The sequence below is a fragment of the Pristiophorus japonicus genome, chromosome 4, assembly GCF_044704955.1.
Source record: "Pristiophorus japonicus isolate sPriJap1 chromosome 4, sPriJap1.hap1, whole genome shotgun sequence".
NCBI classification, from domain to species: domain Eukaryota; kingdom Metazoa; phylum Chordata; class Chondrichthyes; family Pristiophoridae; genus Pristiophorus; species Pristiophorus japonicus.
The window spans coordinates 293,802,335-293,822,550 of record NC_091980.1 but is presented as its reverse complement, the minus strand read 5'-3'; the positions used below and the strand labels follow the sequence as shown (position 1 = coordinate 293,822,550).

Genomic DNA, 20,216 nt, shown 5'->3' with positions numbered 1-20,216 from the left:
GTGGAAACATGCTCTCTGTATCCAATCTATCAAAACCTTTCATAATTTTAAAGACCTCTATTAGGTCACCCCTCAGCCTTTTTTTTTTTAAAAAGAGAAAAGAGGCCCAGCCTGTTCACCTTTTCCTGATATGTATATCCTCGCATTTCTGGTATCATCCTTGTAAATCTTCTCTGCACCCCACTCCAGTGCCTCTATATCCTTTTTATAATATGGCGACCAGAACTGTAGGCAGTACTCTAAGTGTAGTCTAACCAAAGTTCGATGCAGGTTTAGCATAACTTCCCTACTTTTCAATTCTATACCTCTAGAAATAAGCCCTAGTGCTTGGTTTGCTTTTTTTATGGCCTTGCTAACCTGTGTCGCAACATTTAGTGATTTGTGTATTTGTACTCCGAGATCCCTTTGTTCCTCTACCCCACCTAGTCTGTCACCCTCCAAGTAATAAGTGACCTCCCTATTCTTCCTGCCAAATTGTAATACCTTACATTTATCTGTGTTGGACTTCATAGAAACATAGAAACATAGAAAATAGGTGCAGGAGTAGGCCATTCGGCCCTTCCAGTCTGCACCGCCATTCAATGAGTTCATGGCTGAAGATGCAACTTCAGTACCCCATTCCTGCTTTCTCACCATACCCCTTGATTCCCCTAGTAGTAAGGACTTCATCTAACTCCTTTTTGAATATATTTAGTGAATTGGCCTCAACAACTTCCTGTGGTAGAGAATTCCACAGGTTCACCACTCTCTGGGTGAAGAAATTCCTCCTCATCTCGGTCCTAAATGGCTTCCCCCTTATCCTTAGACTGTGTCCCCTGTTTCTGGACTTCCCCAACATTGGGAACATTCTTCCTGCATCTAACCTGTCTAACCCCGTCAGAATTTTAAACGTTTCTATGAGGTCCCCTCTCATTCTTCTGAACTCCAGTGAATACAAGCCCAGTTGATCCAGTCTTTCTTGATAGGTCAATCCCGCCATCCCGGGAATCAGTCTGGTGAACCTTCGCTGCACTCCCTCAATAGCAAGAATGTCCTTCCTCAGGTTAGGAGACCAAAACTGTACACAATACTCCAGGTGTGGCCTCACCAAGGCCCTGTACAATTGTAGCAACACCTCCCTGCCCTTGTACTCAAATCCCCTCACTATGAAGGCCAACATGCCATTTGCTTTCTTAACCGCCTGCTGTACCTACATGCCAACCTTCAATGACTGATGTACCATGACACCCAGGTCTCTTTGCACCTCCCCTTTTCCTAATCTGTCACCATTCAGATAATAGTCTGTCTCTCTGTTTTTACCACCAAATCTCTGTTTTTACCACCAAATCTCTGTTTTTACCACCAATTATATGCCCATTCTGCAAGTTTATTAATGTCCTCCTGAAATTTGATGCAGTCCTTCATCATATTCTGGGGGTAATTTTAACTTTCGGCGATTTTGTAAAATGAGCCATATTAGATCATTACCTAGCCACCTGATTTTTCTTTTCCACTGAGGTCAATGGAGCAGCGTGTTTAATGTGCAACCGATCTGATATCGGCCATTTTACACAATTGCCCAAAGTTAAAATTAGTCCTCCTGTGCTTTTCCATTCAATGATAAAGATTTGGCAGGATACCAACTTATTCTGGATAGTGAAATTAGGACGATTTCAGCTCGCTCCATAAAATGTAAATTAAGAATGGATTCACAGATGATTCAACAGGAAGGATATATACTTGGCACCAATACAATGAGGATATGAAAATGATTACAATGGCAAGCTTGAGTACAGTAGCCTATTCGCATTCCTACATTATTTGACTTAAAATTTAGGTATGGACATATAAAAATACAGAAGGTGCTAGCTAGAGAATAGTAAAGATACTTGCATTTTCATTCCCTTTCACAAGTAGTCTGTGCAACTTTTGATGCAAACATGGACAAACTTAAAAGTTGAATCAAAAACAACATACATGGCAACTTTTTCCCAATCAATACACAAATAATTATATATTTACTCCTCTCTACTAGCAAAGCTGCTGGAATTGCAACAATATAATTCTGTGAGAGTTGCTAAGCACTGTCGGGTGGGGAATTAGTGGGCGGATGCATTGAACTTGAAAAAATGAAAATGCAAAACAAATACTTTGTTGGTTCGTAGAATAAATAAAACTTTGATAAATAAGCCACTTCTCAGCTCCCTCCCAGAATTGTAACCTTTTTCAGTACCTCTGAAGGGTGATACAAACAAATCTAATTTGAGTTTCCATTTATTCCTACATTGCATAACGTTTTTACCTAGCGAGTGGTTATGATCTGGAATGCACATCTGAGAGAGTGGTGGGGGTAGATTCAACAGTAGCTTTCAAAAGGGAATTGGATAAATTCCTGCAGGAAAAAAATTTGCAGGGCTATGGGGAATGGAAAGGAGAAAGGGACTGGCTGGTGTTCTTGCAGAGAGCCGGCACGGGCTCAACGACTGAATGGCCTCCTTCTGTGCTGTAACCATTCTAGGATTCCATTCTATGATTTTGTTAACTTTATATAGCTTCAAGCACAAAGAAACATGAATTCTTTCTCAAGATGTTTTCCCATTGTTGGGATTTGTATAGCATTTGACTTAAGAAACTTGCTAGTAGCACTTTCTGTAACATAGTGACATGTGGAGCTGTGGACATCCAACAAGTAGACACGCTCTTAACAGACTGGACCATCACCCACAGTTAACTGATAGAAGATTCACAAATAAATATTTCATTCACCCTGACTAGCAACAGGAATCTGTGCAGCCAATATAAGAAATGCAGTCTTCTTTTGCACTTCCCAACTGGTTGTCTTGGCGAACCCAATGAGACTTTGTACAATGTGACAGTTTTCAATGCGGTTTGGCATGGAGTTTCCAGTTCAGACTTACCCACACATCCTTGCTCTCTTGGCGGAATCTCAAAGCCTTGATCACATAGACAACGGAAGGAGCCATCCATATTTTCACAATACCCATGAGTCCCACAGATAGTTTCATTCATACACTCATTAATGTCTGCAAAGAAAACCCAAAACAGTTGGAATTAATAACACTTTTACATAATTGCTTAGCAATGCTGAAGTATAAATGGAGGAATGCACAGTAGGGATTTACTGAAATAAAGAGTTCATTCTCTAGTAGGTCATGATGATCTTACTCGTAAATGGAATAAGGGCAGTATCCCACAGATCAACATGGTGCCCACACTGTTTACAATGCCAATAAAACAAATTAGCAAATACAGCAGAATTCACATTTAATGATCACTGCTTGATCATCTATGAACACTTAACATTTGTTATTGCAAATTTAAGGATCGAAGTAAATAGCACATTCTAATTTAATTTCTCAATTTTGAAGCTGATTTCTTCTCTCTTTCAATCCTATTAGTTCTGTGCTCGAATTAAACATATCATCAGGCATATTAAAGCTGCTCGTCTTTTGTAACTCATTAGCAACTAGCATTGCTGTTCCAAGGCATTGCCATAGAAGTACTGCAGGAGGCCATTTCACCCTCATGACTCAAGCTCTTTGCTTGAGTGATCTAAAATGACTCCCACTGCCCCACTCTCTTCCCATAGCCTGAATATGTTGCTCTGCCTCAAATATTTATCCAACTTTCCTTTAAAAGATGCAATGGCCTCTGTCTCAACCACTCATATGGCAAAGTTTACATGTTCCAAAAACCTCCTGTGCAAAGGAATTTTCCTAATTTTCAACAGATTCTCAAACCAGAGGCAAGGTCTTTCCCTATTCACTCCATCAAAATCCTTCATATTTTTAAAACCTTCTTTTACGTAGAATTTACAGCACAGAAACAGGCCATTCGGCACATCTTGTGTGTGCCTGTGTTTATGCTCCACACAAGCCTCCTCCCAACCCCTCTTCATCTCACCCCGACAGCATATCCTTCTTTTCCTTTCTCCATCATGTGTTTGTCGAGCTTTCCCTTAAATGCATCTATGCTATTTACCTAAGCTACTCCATGTGGTAGCAAATTCTACATTCTCACCACTCTCTGGGTAAAGAAGTACTACCCTAATAAAAACATAAGAACATAAGAAATAGGAACAGGAGGAGGTCATATGGCCCCTCGAGCCTGCTTTGCCATTCAATAAGATCATGGCTGATCTGATCATGGACTCAGCTCCACTTCCCCGCCCACTCCCCATAACCCCTGATCGTTTAAGAAACTGTCTTAAATTTATTCAACGTCCCAGCTTCCACAGCTCTCTGAGGCAGCGAATTCCACAGATTTACAACCCTCAGAGAGAAGAAATTTCTCCTCATCTCTGTTTTAAATGGACGGCCCCTTATTCTAAGATCATGCCCTCTAGTTCTAGTCTTCCCCATCAGTGGAAACATCCTCTCTGCATCCACCTTGTCAAGTCCCCTCATAATCTTATACGTATCAATAAGATCACCTCTCATTCTTCTCAACCTTTCCTCATAAGTCAACTCTCTCATTCCTGGAATCAACCTAGTGAACTTTCTCTGAACTGCCTCCAAAGCAAGTATATCCTATCGTAAATATGGAAACCAAAACTGCACGCAGTATTCCAGGTGTGGCCTCACCAATACCTTATATAGCTGTAGCCCCATTTTCCTCTCTCGGCCCCACCCCATTCTTCCTAAAAGCATACTCCTGCTGGGATACAGTTCCACTTTAAATTTGCTCTCAGCCTTTTCTGCTTCAGTGGAAATAATCCCAGTGTCTCAAATCTCTCCCCATTATTATAGTTTCTGATTCCTGGCATTATCTTAGTGATTCTATGCTTCTCAGTTTTTATGGCCACGCTATGGGAGAGGGTCCCTTTCTCAGCAATCCTTGTGGGTTAGAGGAAGCAGCTATTCTCCCCGACCCCCTCAAGGATGACCAGCCATCCCACCGCCGATTGTGGCCTCTCTCTCTGCCCGCCCGCCACAATCGCCAACCTCCCCCTCCCCTCCAGCCCTGATGGCCGATCTCTCCCCACCCCCATCCCTGACTTTCCTCCCTCCTGATTGTGGTGGACTGTCCCCAAGGGTCACCAGCTGTGGCCTCCTGCCGCTGGTTTTCTCTTTCCTGGGCCCCAGCCAACCTATCAATTTGGCCACACGACGACCGGCCTTAGGTAAAATCGGGGCTCAAGTGTATATTCCTTTTCCCAAAATGCATTACCTCACACTTAATTCAGCTTAATTGCATCTTGTAACTATTAATCCATTCTGCTAGTCTGTCTATGATTCCCTATTTTTACGTCTTCAGTGAACTTTGAGATTGTGCTCCCTACGCCCAAGTCAACTGAGCTGCTGTTACTGTAATTTTTCCTAAGTACAGATGTCAATATTTATATGTTCACAATGTGGTGAGGTGGATTGTAAACCTTTATTTGGTCAGACACTTTGAAAAAGGAATTACCATAATCAAAATGGGCTAACTAGTGTGGCCATTACAGCAGTACTGCAATCTTAATACTTATTCTGTTTTCCAACTGCCAACACACACCTGGTCTGGCATTCGTAGGTAGCACTACGTGCTGTTCGACAACAATGATTTCTTTATAAGAAGTGACACTTTGAAATTGAGCTGCTTTGCCAGTAAGGAAAGTTTAAAGAGGTTGGGTGGAACCTAATTCTCATTGAAAATAGATCTTTTTCTCAATGTATTGCTGAAATACAAGTCTGATGACTTAATAGCACCTGCAAGAAGAGAACCACAGCTGCACATAATTATTTGACACGTAAATCCTCAAACAAATATTCAACAATGTCGAATGCTAATGCCGAATTAGAATTCTCATAATACACAGCAGAGAAGAATTTTAACAATCATTAAAGTTCAAGACAGTTGACGTAAATTATTAAATGGGCCACTGTTAGGTATTTTACTACATTGTGTACCCATAATAATCGATAGCAGCTGCACAGAGTTGTAATAAAGCTGTTGGTGTCATTGCTAACGTCAACAGTAATGTCAGCACTGTAGCGTTCCTAAGTGAAGGATGTAACTTAGAATAAGGGTTCGCCCATTTAAAACTGAGATGAGGAGAAATTTCTTCTCTTGGAGGGTTTCACTGTGTGGAACTCACTGCCTCAGAGAGCTGTGGAAGCTGGGACATTGAATAAATTTAAGACAGAAATAGGCAGTTTCTTAAACGATAAGGGGATAAGGGGTTATGAGGAGCGGGCAGGGAAATGGAGCTGAGTCCATGATCAGATCAGCCATGATCTTATTGAATAGCGGAGCAGGCTCGAGGGGCCAGATGGCCTACACCTGTTCCTATTTCTTATGTTCTTATGTAACCACGGTTGTGTTGGACTCTTTAACATTTATAATATTTAGTTTAGGTCGTTAAAATCTTTAGGTCATTAAAATCCATTCCTTGCACACAGTACATGCATATATCAAATAAAGGGAATGAAAATGGAAGCTTGGCCAATAGCAGCTCAGTTACAGAAAGGCCCTACTGTCAGGGAATTAAAAAATACACAGTATACAATTCAAAATACCGTAAGCCAAAATAAGTATTTACTCCCGGTATGTATGTGAGCTATAAGTGCCTGAGAGTTGTTCGGAAAGGATATATTTTCAATAATGATTTGAACTTTATTTTATTACAGATGACAATTAAGTCCAATTGTAGGCTGCTTTCGTTAAAGCACTATCAAGAAATACCAGTAGGATATCAATAAGGTAATGCAACATGACAAAAAAAAATTCAGTTAATTTTACTAAGCTATAGAAATACTTGTTAATTCTTCCCCAGTTAAAATATATTCAAATTATTGTACATGGATTATGTTCTGGCTTGCAGTGCAATATAATAACTAACCTTACTATTAAGTCATCCTTAACCCTTTTGCGATTTTGCAATTTGCGAGTTATCTGGTCAGACTCATTAAACATAAGAACATAAGAACATAAGAATTAGGAACAGGAGTAGGCCATCTAGCCCCTCGAGCCTGCTCCGCCATTCAACAAGATCATGATTGATCTGGCCATGGACTTAGCTCCACTTACCTGCCCGCTCCCCGTAACCCTTAATTCCCTTATTTGTTAAAAATCTATCTATCTGTGACTTGAATACATTCAATGAGCTAGCCTCAACTGCTTCCTTGGGCAGAGAATTCCACAGATTCACAACCCTCTGGGAGAAGAAATTCCTTCTCAAATCGGTTTTAAATTGGCTCCCCCGTATTGTGAGGCTGTGCCCCCTAGTTCTAGTCTCCCCTACCAGTGGAAACAACCTCTCTGCCTCTATCTTGTCTATCCCTTTCATTATTTTAAATGTTTCGAAAAGATCACCCCTGATCCTTCTGAACTCCGAGTAAAGACCCAGTCTACTCAATCTATCATCATAAGGTAACCCCCTCATCTCCAGAATCAGCCTAGTGAATCGTCTCTGTACCCCCTCCAAAGCTAGTATATCCTTCCTTAAGTAAGGTGACTAAAACTGCACGCAGTACTCCAGGTGCGGCCTCACCAATACCCTATACAGTTGCAGAAGGACCTCCCTGCTTTTGTACTCCATCCCTCTCGCAATGAAGGCTAACATTCCATTTGCCTTCCTGATTACCTGCTGCACCTGCAAACTAACTTTTTGGGATTCATGCACAAGGACCCCCAGGTCCCGCTGCACCGCAGCATGTTGTAATTTCTCCCCATTCAAATAATATTCCCTTTTACTGTTTTTTTTCCCCAAGGTGGATGACCTCACACTTTCTGACATTGTATTCCATCTGCCAAACCTTAGCCCATTCGCTTAACCTATCTAAATCTCTTTGCAGCCTCTCTGTGTCCTCTACACAACCCGCTTTCCCACTAACCTTTGTGTCATCTGCAAATTTTGTTACACGACTCTCTGTCCCCTCTTCCAGGTCATCTATGTATATTTTAAACAGTTGTGGTCCCAGCACCGATCCCTGTGGCACACCACTAACCACCGATTTCCAACCCGAAAAGGACCCATTTATCCCAACTCTCTGCTTTCTGTTCGCCAGCCAATTTTCTATCCATGCTAATACATTTCCGCTGACTCCGCGTACCTTTATCTTCTGCAGTAACCTTTTGTGTGGCACCTTATCAAATGCCTTTTGAAAATCTAAATACACCACATCCATCGGTATACCTCTATCCACCATGCTCGTTATATCCTCAAAGAATTCCGGTAAATTAGTTAAACATGATTTCCCCTTCATGAATCCATGCTGCGTCTGCTTGATTGCACTATTCCTATCTAGATGTCCCGCTATTTCTTCCTTAATGATAGTTTCAAGCATTTTCCCCACGACAGATGTTAAACTAACCGGCCTATAGTTACCTGCCTTTTGCCTGCCCCCTTTTTTAAACAAAGGCGTTACATTAGCTGCTTTCCAATCTGCTAGTACCTCCCCAGAGTCCAGAGAATTTTGGTAGATTATAACCAATGCATCTGCTATAACTTCTGCCATCTCTTTTAATACCCTGGGATGCATTTCATCAGGACCAGGGGACTTGTCTACTTTGAGTCCCATTAGCCTGTCCAGCCTACCCCCCTAATGATAGTGATTGTCTCAAGGTCCTCCCTTCCCACATTCCTATGACCAGCAATTTTTGGCATGGTTTTTGTGTTTTCCACTGTGAAGACCGAAACAAAATAATTGTTTAAGGTCTCAGCCGTTTCCACATTTCCCATTATTAAATCCTCCTTCTCATCTTCTAAGGGACCAACATTTACTTTAGTCGCTCTTTTCCGTTTTATATATCTGTAAAAGCTTTTACTATCCGTTTTTATGTTTTGCGCAAGTTTACCTTCATAATCTATCTTTCCTTTCTTTATTGCTTTCTTAGTCATTCTTTGCTGTCGTTAAAAATTTTCCCAATCTTCTAGTTTCCCACTAACCTTGGCCACCTTATACGCATTGGTTTTTAATTTGATACTCTCCTTTATTTCCTTGGTTATCCACGGCTGGTTATCCCTTCTCTTACCGCCCTTCTTTTTCACTGGAATATATTTTTGTTGAGCACTATGAAAGTGCTCCTTAAAAGTCCTCCACTGTTCCTCAATTGTGCCACCGTTTAGTCTGTGTTTCCAGTCTACTTTAGCCAACTCTGCCCTCATCCCACTATAGACCCCTTTGTTTAAGCATAGTACGCTCGTTTGAGACACTACTTCCTCACCCTCAATCGGTGTTTCAAATTCAACCATACTGTGATCACTCATTCCGAGAGGATCTTTTACTAGGAGATCGTTTATTATTCCTGTCTCATTACACAAGACCAGATCTAAGATAGCTTGCTCCCTTGTAGGTTCTTTAACATACTGTTCTAAGAAACAATCCCGTATGCATTCTATAAATTCCTCCTCCAGACTACCCCGTGCGATTTGATTTGATCAATCGATATGTAGGTTAAAATCCCCCATGATTACTGCCATTCCTTTTTCACATGTCTCCATTATTCCCTTGATTATTGCCCACCCCACCGTGAAGTTATTATTTGGGGGCCTATAAACTACGCCCACCAGTGACTTTTTCCCCTTACTATCTCTAATCTCCACCCACAATGATTCAACATTTTGTTCATTCGAGCCAATATCATCTCTCACAACTGCCCTGATATCATCCTTTATTAACAGAGCTATCTCACCTCCTTTCCCTTCTTGTCTATCTTTCCGAATCGTCAGATACCCCTGTATGTTTAATTCCCAGTCTTGGCCACCCTGCAACCATGTTTCTGTAATGGCCACCAAATCGTACGCATTTGTAATGATTTGTGCCGTCAACTCATTTACTTTATTACGAATGCTGCGTGCGTTTAGGTAATAGTAATTCCATGTGACCTTATTCCTGGGCGGGAAACCTATGGGATCAGGTACAACACTGGTTTAACACCGCCCAATATTACTTTCCATTGGAGAGTATAATGAGGAGACTTGTAAAACCAGCGTCACACCCAATCCCGTCAGTTTCCCAATGGGCGGGTTAGGATAAAATTGCCCCCGTTGATGCAGTTAAATACCCTGATTATCAGGGGCAGTATCTTGGTGTGTCAGGGTGCTGTGGCAGGGAGTGGCTTATGTCTGCGATTCTCCATATGTTTTGTTTCTGATTTCAACCACATAGTCATATGTAGATATCATGGGCCCAAGTTTCCACAAGAAAAAAAACGGGCGCCCCTCCGAGCTGGGCGCCCGTTTTTCGCGCCTAAAAAAATCCTCAGTATTCTCCACCTACTTACAGGTCCTCTGGCCCTCAGCGCAGCCAGCACGAGCTGTGGGGGGGGGCGGAGCCGGGTCCCGACGCTGAAAACAGTGCCAGGACCTCTGCACATGCGCGCTACAGTCGGCACGCAAGTGCAGTAGCTCCAGGCGCCGAACTGTGTGGGAGGGGCCCGAAGCACGCAGCCCCTAGCCCTGGCCCAATGGCCTCACTGGGGCTGCGTGAATGAGGCTCCTCCCACGGCCAGCTCCTGCTCCCCGCCCGACACTCGCTCCCCCCCCCCCCCCGCCCCGACTGACACCCGAGACCCGCTTCCCCCCCCCGACCCGACCCGACACCCGAGACCCGAGACCCGCTCCCCCCCCGCCCCGACCAGACCTGACACCCGCTCCCCGCCCCCCCCGCTGACCAGACCCGACCCGACACCCGCTCCCCTCCCCCCGCACCGCCGACCAGACCCCCGCTCCCCCCCCCCCGCCCCGACCAGACACTCGCTCCCCGCTGACCAGACCCGACCCGACACTCGCTCCCCCCCCCCCCGACTGACCCGACCCGCGCTCCTGTTCCCCGACCCGACCCCCCCTCTCCCCCCCCGCGCTCTCTCTCCTCCCCCCGTCTCTCTCCCCCCCCCCCGCTCTCTCTCTCCCTCCCCTCTCTCTCTCTCCCTCCCTCCCCCTCTCTCTCTCTCTCTCCCTCCCTCCCTCTCTCTCTCTCCCCCTCCCTCACCCCCCTCTCTCTCCCTCCCTCCCCTCTCTCTCCCTCCCTCCCTCCCCTCTCTCTCCCTCCCTCCCCCCTCCCCTCTCTCCCTCCCCCTCCCCTCTCTCTCCCTCCCTCCCCCCCCTCTCTCTCCCTCCCTCCCCCCCTCTCTCTCCCTCCCTCCCCCCCTCTCTCTCTCTCTCCCTCCCCCTCCCGCTCAGCGGCACGAACGGCTGCAGAATTCTCCCTGGCTGAAGCACTTTCACACAGGTAGGAAGATGGTTTATTTAATCTTTTCTTGGCTTATAAATGTTTATTCAGGTTGGATTTATTTGTATAATATTTGTAGAAGTATAAATAAGGATTTATTGTCGAATTTAATGAGTTCCCTTCCCCCCCACCTCGTTCTGGACGCCTAATTTGTAACCTGCGCCTGATTTTTTAATGTGTAGAACAGGTTTTTTCAGTTCTACAAAAATCTTCACTGGTTCCATTCTACTTTAGTTTGGAGTACATTTTCACTGTGGAAACTTTCAAATCAGGCGTCAGTGGCCGGACCCGCCCCCTTTTGAAGAAAAAATTCTGTTCTAAACTAGAACTGTTCTACCTGACTAGAACTGCAGAAAAAAAAAATGTGGAGAATTGCGATTTCTAAAATAGTCCGTTCTCCACCAGTTGCTCCTAAAAATCAGGCGCGAATCATGTGGAAACTTGGGCCCCATGTGTGGATTGCCCTGCTACCCAAAGGATGGGAGGGACAACTGCAGGGAAAAGTTGATCTCGGTCACTGTTGCATAGCATACAGGGGCTGGTCACAGGGCAGAACTGATGGAGACCTGGGAGCAGGTCATGCACCTGCCTTCCACCAAGAGCGAGTATATGGCACTACACACACACATATATATATATTTTGTATTTCTTAATTTATATGTATATATATATATATATAAATTAAGAAATACAAAATACTATTAATCAAATGTTTAAGGTGTTATGATTGCCTGGAGAATACCTCTGTGGGACTATTACCGTTGGAAATATAGCTCTCTGGTACATTGACAGAAATAATACTTTTGTTACTGCCAGAGCACTGAATGGTTTCCCATTGTTTTCTGCTGTCCCCTCATTTACATAGAACTAGCATGCTCTAAATGCAATTTAAGTCTTGTGTCGACAGGGCAGAGGCTACATTGGGGGCAGCAGGATTGCCTGGGCAAGAGCGTAAATTCAGCTCCTTAAACCAGCACCTCCAATTTCCCTTTCTGCTCCTGCTCACACGATAATAAATTAAAGCTTACCTACTGGCCTCCTCTTGCTGGATGATACCGTGCGGAGCTTGCATGGCGGCTGTTCCATACTGTACAGCCCTACAGTGACAACTGGGGTCCAATGCATTTCATATTAAAAGGGCTTACTGTATCACTGTATCAAGCTAAGCTCTCTGGATAAGCTTTTTATGTGCCCATACTCTGATCAAATTAGGAGGGACTCCTGTCATAAAAAATACCCATTCCCTGAAATGCCAATGCAAATGCACCTACATCACTGGCCAGCCGTGGCCCATTTTGCTTGATTGAAAAAAATCAGTACTTCGAAGTGCAAATTTAACCCAAATTCATTCATGGAACTTAGTATCTGTCTCTATGAATTGCTCGCCTTCAAACTGTTGCAAGTGCATATATTTCGAATAAGATAGCAGCACATTCGCCACCGTCGATATGCCACTATGGTCACCACAGTCCACATGTTGCTTCGGTGATATTCTCTCTATTTCCAGATATTTTACCTCCTGAACAATCTTTCAACTACCCTGAAATTAATTGCCAGAAGAGGTAGGTAAAGGGGATAAGTGAATGGAGTTCCTACAATGTGTACAGATCTCCTTTCTAACACAGAAGCCCAACAAGGGAGGATTCACTACTGGATCTAGTAATGAACCAGTGTGAATAAAGGAAGTAGAACTCGGGGAACATCTAGGTAATAATGACCAGGATATAATATGCTTTAAGATAATAATTGAGAAGGACATTAGCATTGCAAAGACCAGAGTAAAAGATTGGAGAAAGGCTGATTCTGAGGGGCTGAGAATAGAACTTGGGAAAATAAAATGGACAACAATATTGGCAAATAATGATGTAGAACAGCAATGGGAAACATTTAAGACAGTGTTCAACAGAATCCAGGAAAAATATATTCTGCTAAAAAATAAGAACAAACTAAACACTAAAATGAGACACTGTGGATGAATAAAGACAGAAGGGAAAAATTGAGGGCAAGGAAAAAGGCATACATTAAGTACATGGACAGCAGGGGAATAAAAAAAGATTAGTAGAAAAGTAAAAAAAAATTAGGAAGGGACAGCGGAAGTATGAAATTAAATTATCAAGGAACATAAAACAAAATAGTAAAATATTTTACAGACACATCAATTAAAAAAAAGAAAGTGGGGAATGGATTAGGGCCAATAAGGGATGGACAGATAAAATCACAGACAGCAATAGCAAAATGGCAGAAATATTAAATTATTACTTTCCTTCAGTATTTATCAGGGAGATAAAACAGGTGGACATGGCATCGGAAGATGAGATTAGAAACAATATAACCACATTTAAAAGAGGAGAAATATTAAATAAACTGATCAAAGTCATAGAGGATAAAACTCCTGATCTGAATGGATTACATCCATGTATTTTAAAAGAATCTAGGGGAGAGATAGCAGAGGCATTACTACACATGTTTAATAATTCATTAGAAAAAGGTATCGTGCCAGAGGATTGGTGGATAGCTAACGTAATACCTATATTTAAGCAGCGAGATAGAACATGTCCAGGGAATTATAGACCAGTCAGCTTAACATCGGTGTAGAAAAAATGGAATCCCTACTAAAGGATAAAATACAAAAAAGCAAAAAAATATATAGTAATACATAGTCAACATGGATTTTGAAAGGGAACATCTTGCTTGACCAACATCATTGAATTTTTTGAAGAGGTAATAAGAGAGTAGCAGCAATGGTAATGCAGTAGATGTAATTTATCTAGATTTTCAAAAGGCCTTCAATAGGTACCACATAATGGTTCTAATAAGATCAGAGAATGCGGAATTAGGGGGCAAGAAGCAGAATGGCTGCAAGACAGAAAGCAGAGAGTAGGGGTAAAGAGTAACTATTCACAGTTGCAGAAAGTGGAAAGTGGGGTCTCACAAGGATCAGTGCTACGACTACTGTTCATAATTTATATTAATGATTTAGACTTTGGAATCAAACACAATTTCTAAATTTGCAAATTGGGGGGAGTTAGTCAATACGGAGCAGGACTGCAACAAATTACAAGAAGACATTAATAAACTTGCATAATGGGTAAATGAATTTCAACACAGATAATTGTGAGGTATTACATTTTGGTAAGAAAAATAAGGAGGTCACATATTACTTGGAAAATAAGAATCTAAATGGGGTAGAGGAGAAAGGGATCTGGGAATACAAAAACGCAAATTCAATAAAAGTAGCGATGTACGTTAATAAGGCCATACAAAAAGCAAACCAAGCACTAGAGTTTATTTCCAAAAGAATAGAACTGAAAAGCAGAGAAGTTACTTGTATCGAACCTTAGTTAGACCACATTTGGAATACTGTGTACAATTCTGGTCACCATATTATAAAAAGGATATAGAGGCACTGGAGAAGGTGCAAAGAATATTTACAAGAATGAAACCAGAAATGTGAGGTTGTACCCATCAGAAAAAGATGAACAGGCTGGATCTCTTTTCCCTTGGAAAGAGAAGGCTTCGGGGTGACATCATAGAGCCCTTAAAAATTATGAAAGATTTTGATAGAGTAAACACACAGAGAACGTTTCCACTTGTGGGGAAGAGCATAACTAGAGGCCATCAATACAAGATAGTCACCAAGAAATCCAATAGGGAATTCAGAAGAAACTTCTTTACCCAAAGAGTGGTGAGAATGTGGAACTCGCTACCACAGGGAGTAGTTGAAGTGAATAGTATAGATGCATTTAAGGGGAAGTTAGATAAGCATATGAGGGAGAAGGGAATAGAGGATTATGCTGCTAGAGTTAGATGAGGTAGGATGGGAGGAGGCTCGAGTGGAGCATAAATGCCGGTATGGATTTGTTGAGCCGAGTGGCCTGTTTCTGTGCCGTATATCTTATGTAATTCTATGTAAAGCATTTTTGTATAGAGTGACACTGACAAAACCCTGGCAGTGGGTCGGCAATCTGTACGTTCAGCTATGGATGGCATAGAAAGACTAAGCAATAAGAAAGCCTTGCATTTATATAGCACCTTTCACAACCACCAGACATCTCAAAGCACTTTACAGCCAATAAAGTACTTTTGAAGTGTAGTCACTGTTGTAATGTAGGAAACGTGGCAGCCAATTTGCACACAGCAAGCTCCCACAAACAGCAATGTGATAATGACCAGATAATCTGTTTTAGTGATGTTTATTGAGGGATAAATATTGGCCAGGACACTGGGGATAGCTCCCCTGCTCTTCTTCGAAATAGTTCCATGGGATTTTTTATGTCCACCTGAGAGAGCAGACGGGGCCTCGGTTTAACATCTCATCCGAAAGATGGCACCTCCAGCAGTGCAGCATTCCCTCAGCACTGCACTGGTGTGTCAGCCTAGACTTTTATGCTTAAGTCCCTGGAGTGGGACTTGAACCCATACCCTTCTGACTTAGAGGCGAGGGTGCTACCCACTGACTCAATGGAAGTCCAGACAAAAAAAGAAAGTATCAAAAAGTTTAGCCAAATGTTACTTTTCTTTGGGGTAACTCTTTAATTTTTTTGGAGAGTGTCACCCTTATTCAAAGGGGCCCTGAAATTGCACAGGCTGCACTTATTTAGCCTACCAGGAAACCCCAGCGCTGACCCTGGTAGACTGTGCAGGGTTAATGACAGGTTTCCACACTTTAAGGACCCATGGTGGGCACCTGTGCTCCAAAATTCTTTTTTGAGCGTCGGTGGGAAGGAAATCTGGTTGTTAAGACTTTAGGAATTTGTACCTATTTTTCTTATATTACCAGTTCCCATCATGAATTATAGATTAAGACCATTCCATTAGAATTCTAGATGTAATATGCCCGTGCACTATTCAGCATTTAAAAAACGTATGGAATATTACTTTTTCAAATCTACGCGCCAGTTTTAAATTATTACCAAATATTGTCTGCGAAATCTGGCACAATTAGCGTAAATCCCCCAGTAAATCCCCCTGGTGCTGAAAATTACGGCAGAAAACTCCAGAAGATGATGTTGGGAATGGGAAGAACACTTACATTTATAGCAAGTGGAGAGAAAATGGGTGAGGTTAAGGACCTGAAAATCCAGGCCATTCTGGCGGGCTGCCGCTGTAATTTTGGCGATAATCTTCCGGAATGGGTGGAAAGTACGCTGAGAGCTGGTTACACCGTTTCTGGGATGGCCTTGTAGCATTGACGGCAAAATGTACCACTCCATGGGCCCGAAATTGGTGAAAATTCCGCCCAAGTACTGTCCAAAGGACCGCTGAGATCCTGATGGTACTTTGGGCGGAAGTTTCATGGAAAAACCTGGGAAAGACCGCCCGGCAGCAAAAATGGGACTTACGTGCTGATTCTGGGCGGCAGTGGGCGGGAGCTCCCATACTCGGCGTCAAATGCAAACCTCAGCAAAGTACCGCCGAGGATTGAATTGGGCCCAGGAAGGGGGGGGAATGAGGAAATAAAAAATTTTCCAAACATAAAAAAACCCACTATAAATCCTTCAGGGGACCCCATCCACCTGAATCCCTGGGAAAAAAAATGAAGAAAAGAGGTTAGACCTGCCTCCACTCTGCAGTCTTTTTCCCCTGCTGCAGCGGAGGGCCGCCCGGACCAAACAGGTAGCTCGGTGGGCTGGAAGACTCTTCTGGGCATTGCACGCCGGCACACACCAACGGGCCATCCCCAGCGGTCTTCTCTCCCTGCCGGTGGGCGGCCTCCACCAAACTCGCTCGGAGGGGAGAGCGCCCAGAAACCAGGGAGATTGCTGAGAAAACTCACCGGCAGTGGACGGTAAGTACACCAATTTCGGGCCCCCATGGATTTTTTGGGCCCGAATAACTGAAATGTTAACTTAAAAATAAAATTCTCATATGGAATATTAAATATACCGGGAACGGAAGCATAGTGGTTATGTTACTGGACTAGTAATCCAGAGGCCTGGACTAATGATCTGGAGACTCAGTTCATATCCCACCACAGCAGCAGGGGAATTTAAATTCAGTTAATTAAATACTGGAATGAAAAGTATCAGTAATGGTGACCATGAAACTACCGGATCGTGGTAAAAATCCATCTGGTTCACTAAATGTCCTTTAGGGAAGGAAATAAGCCGTCCTTACCCAGTCTGGCCTATGTGGCTCCAGACCCACAGCAATGTGGTTGACTCTTAACTGCCCTCTGAAATAGCCTAGCAAGCCACTCAGTTATACCAAACCGCTACAAAGAACAGTGGTTCAAGGCGGTGGCTCACCACCACCTTCTCAAGGGCAATTAGGAATGAGCAATAAATGCTGGCCTTGCCAGCAACGCCCACATCCAGTGAACGAATAAATAAATGAAAAAATCTGTGATATATTGTAGGAGATAAAGATCAGAGTACTGAAGACATTGAGTCAACTTTTATATTTTATCTGTTTGATTCCAAATAAAAGTTTTGCAAAATAATCTTCACATTCTATATATCACTTAACTATTTCAAACTTTCTATTTAACATGCAAGTGCATGCAACATTCGCCCTGAAATCTCACATACTGGATTCAATTCAAAGTGCACAATATAGTCCATGACAAATTTGCCTAAGAGTTCAAACCAATATTTTCTATGTTTACAAGAAGATCCATGTGAATTTCTCCCTGGAGAGTTAAGCAGTTCAGTTTCTTCACTGTATAATTAATGCTTGTGTTACCTTATGGGACTCTAGTGAGTAATGTATTTGTTATTTTAAATTGAATAAAACATTGACAAGTTTATTATAGTGGAATCATTTTGAAAACGGTAAAGGACATTCAGTACTCAAAATGTAAAAGTTTGTTTTCTCTTTATTATTCCATGCTCGCACAGGATGTATATGTCTGCATTTGTGTGAAATAAGCAATAAACTCTCAGCATGCTGCATACAGGCTCATATCCTGCATAGGTAAAGGATTGCCAGCTGAACATGATCTCATTCTGACTGCCATCTGCATTTGCCCATTAAAAAACTTTGTTTCAATAGTTTCTTTTATTTGTAATGAATGACGCATACAAAAATAGCATGGAATAAATAGGTTATTCAAAGAAAGGTACTTATTTTCACCATTGCACAATCTTAGCTTTATGGGTCTAATAAAAAATCACACTATTTTAAACCCCAAGTTAAAAAAACATTAATTGTTCAGAGAACAGGAATGGAAGCGGTCTGAACAGTCAACTGTCCACCCTATTGATCAACAAATAGTGAGTTGCATGGGGGCAGCTTAAAGAAGGGGATAGAAAATAAAAATAAAATGGGGAATCATATCATCGTCATCATCGGCAGTCCCTCAGAATCGAGGAAAACTTGCTTCCACTCTTAACATGAGTTCTTAGGTGACTGTACAGTCCAATACGAGAACCACAGTCTCTGTCATAGATGGGACAGATAGTTGTTGAGGGAAGAGGTGGGTGGGACTGTTTGCCATTTTGAATAGCGCATTTTTCGCCACATTTTAAAAGTTTTCTTAATTATCTTCTCCATTGTATCAACCTCCTTCCTCTGCTAGCAAGGCAGTTCAGATCTGCCAACCTGTAAAATTCTCCAAAGCTGTAATCAATGCCACTACATGCCAGGCAGAAGTAAGCTTCTGTGGAGCAAAGCTGACCTTGTGATTTTTCTTGCTATTCCTTTCTCTCCCCACCCCCAACAAGAAACATAGAAAATAGTTGCAGGAGCAGGCCATTCGAGCCTGCACCACCATTCAATATGATCATGGCTGATCATGCAACTTCAGTACCCCACTCCTGCCTTCTCTCCATACCCCTGATCGCTTTAGCCATAAGGGCCACAGCTAACTCCTTTTGAATATATCCAACAAACTGGACTCCACAACTTTCTGCGGTAGAGAATTCCACAGGTTCACAATTCTCTGGGTGAAAAAGTTTCTCCTCATCTCGGTCCCAGATGGCTTACCCCTTATCCTTAGACTGTGACTCCTGGTTCTGGACTTCCCCAACATCGGGAACATTCTTCCTGCATCTAACCTGTCCAATCCCATCAGAATTTAAATGAAATCCCCTCTCATTCTTCTAAATTCCAGTGAATATAAGCCTAGTCAATCCAGTCTTTCTTCATATGTCCGTCCTGCCATCCCGGGAATCAGTCCGGTGAACCTTCGCTGCACTCCCTCAACAGCAAGAATGCCCTTCCTCAGATTAGGAGATCAAAACTGTACACAATACTCAAAGAGTGGTCTCACCAAGGCCCTGTACAACTGCAGCAAGACCTCCCTGCTCCTATACTCAAATCCTCTCGCTAAAGCGTCCAGTCACCGAATCAAGTAGTGAGTATTACCCAGGTATGTGAATCAAACCTGTGACCCTCTGAATTGGAAGTATTGAAGTATTTAAAGCCAGAGGACTACATCTACTGGACTGACTAAAGTGTGAATGTTTGAACTTGGGTCATTCTAATGAATAACAGCTGCCGATAGCACCATCCCAGTCACAACTGTAAACAGTCATTATAAAACTCCCCAAAGGAACATTAGACAGGTTTCCTTTAGGAACTGGGATATTTTTTCTTCTAAATCGCAAAGCTGTTCAGTGATTTATATTCCACATCATTGTAAAATACAGCTTTGTTACTGGTCATTAATTTTAGACATTTTAGAAGTTGGATATTTTGTCGATGTTGGCAGTGATGTGGGGCTATGTTGAGGTCACAGTAAATTCGAGAAACTAGAGAAGCCATAATGGGCATTTTCTGAGTGGAAGCTAGTTGAGATATTTGAATTTCTGCTGGACCAACAGTACAAGTAACCTCAGTCCCAAATTTAACCATTTGCGCAAAAAGTTTTTTTTTCCTACTGCATAATAGAGTAAATTTGTAATGAATATGATGCAAAATTGCATTGTTAAATACAGGGCTTAATTATGGTAATATTGCAGCTCCCTATCTCTGTTATCTCGTCCAGCCCCACAACCCCCAGGAGATCTCTGCACTCCTCTAATTCTGTCCTTTTGAGCATCCCTGATTATAATCACTCAACCATAGGTGGCCGTGCCTTCTGTTGCCCGGGCCCCAAGCTCTGGAACTCCCTTGCCT

At 42.6% G+C, this 20,216-nt stretch overlaps 1 protein-coding gene across 2 annotated transcripts in view; it reads right to left on the bottom strand.

Moving 5' to 3' along the window:
- LOC139263461 (latent-transforming growth factor beta-binding protein 2-like) overlaps nucleotides 1-20,216 on the bottom strand; it is an 857,891-nt gene that overhangs the window by 83,105 nt on the left and 754,570 nt on the right. For both annotated transcript variants that reach the window (XM_070879584.1, XM_070879586.1), the window contains one exon: nucleotides 2,898-3,023. In XM_070879584.1, the coding sequence (XP_070735685.1) occupies nucleotides 2,898-3,023 (126 nt within the window). The remainder of the gene's footprint in view (nucleotides 1-2,897; nucleotides 3,024-20,216) is intronic.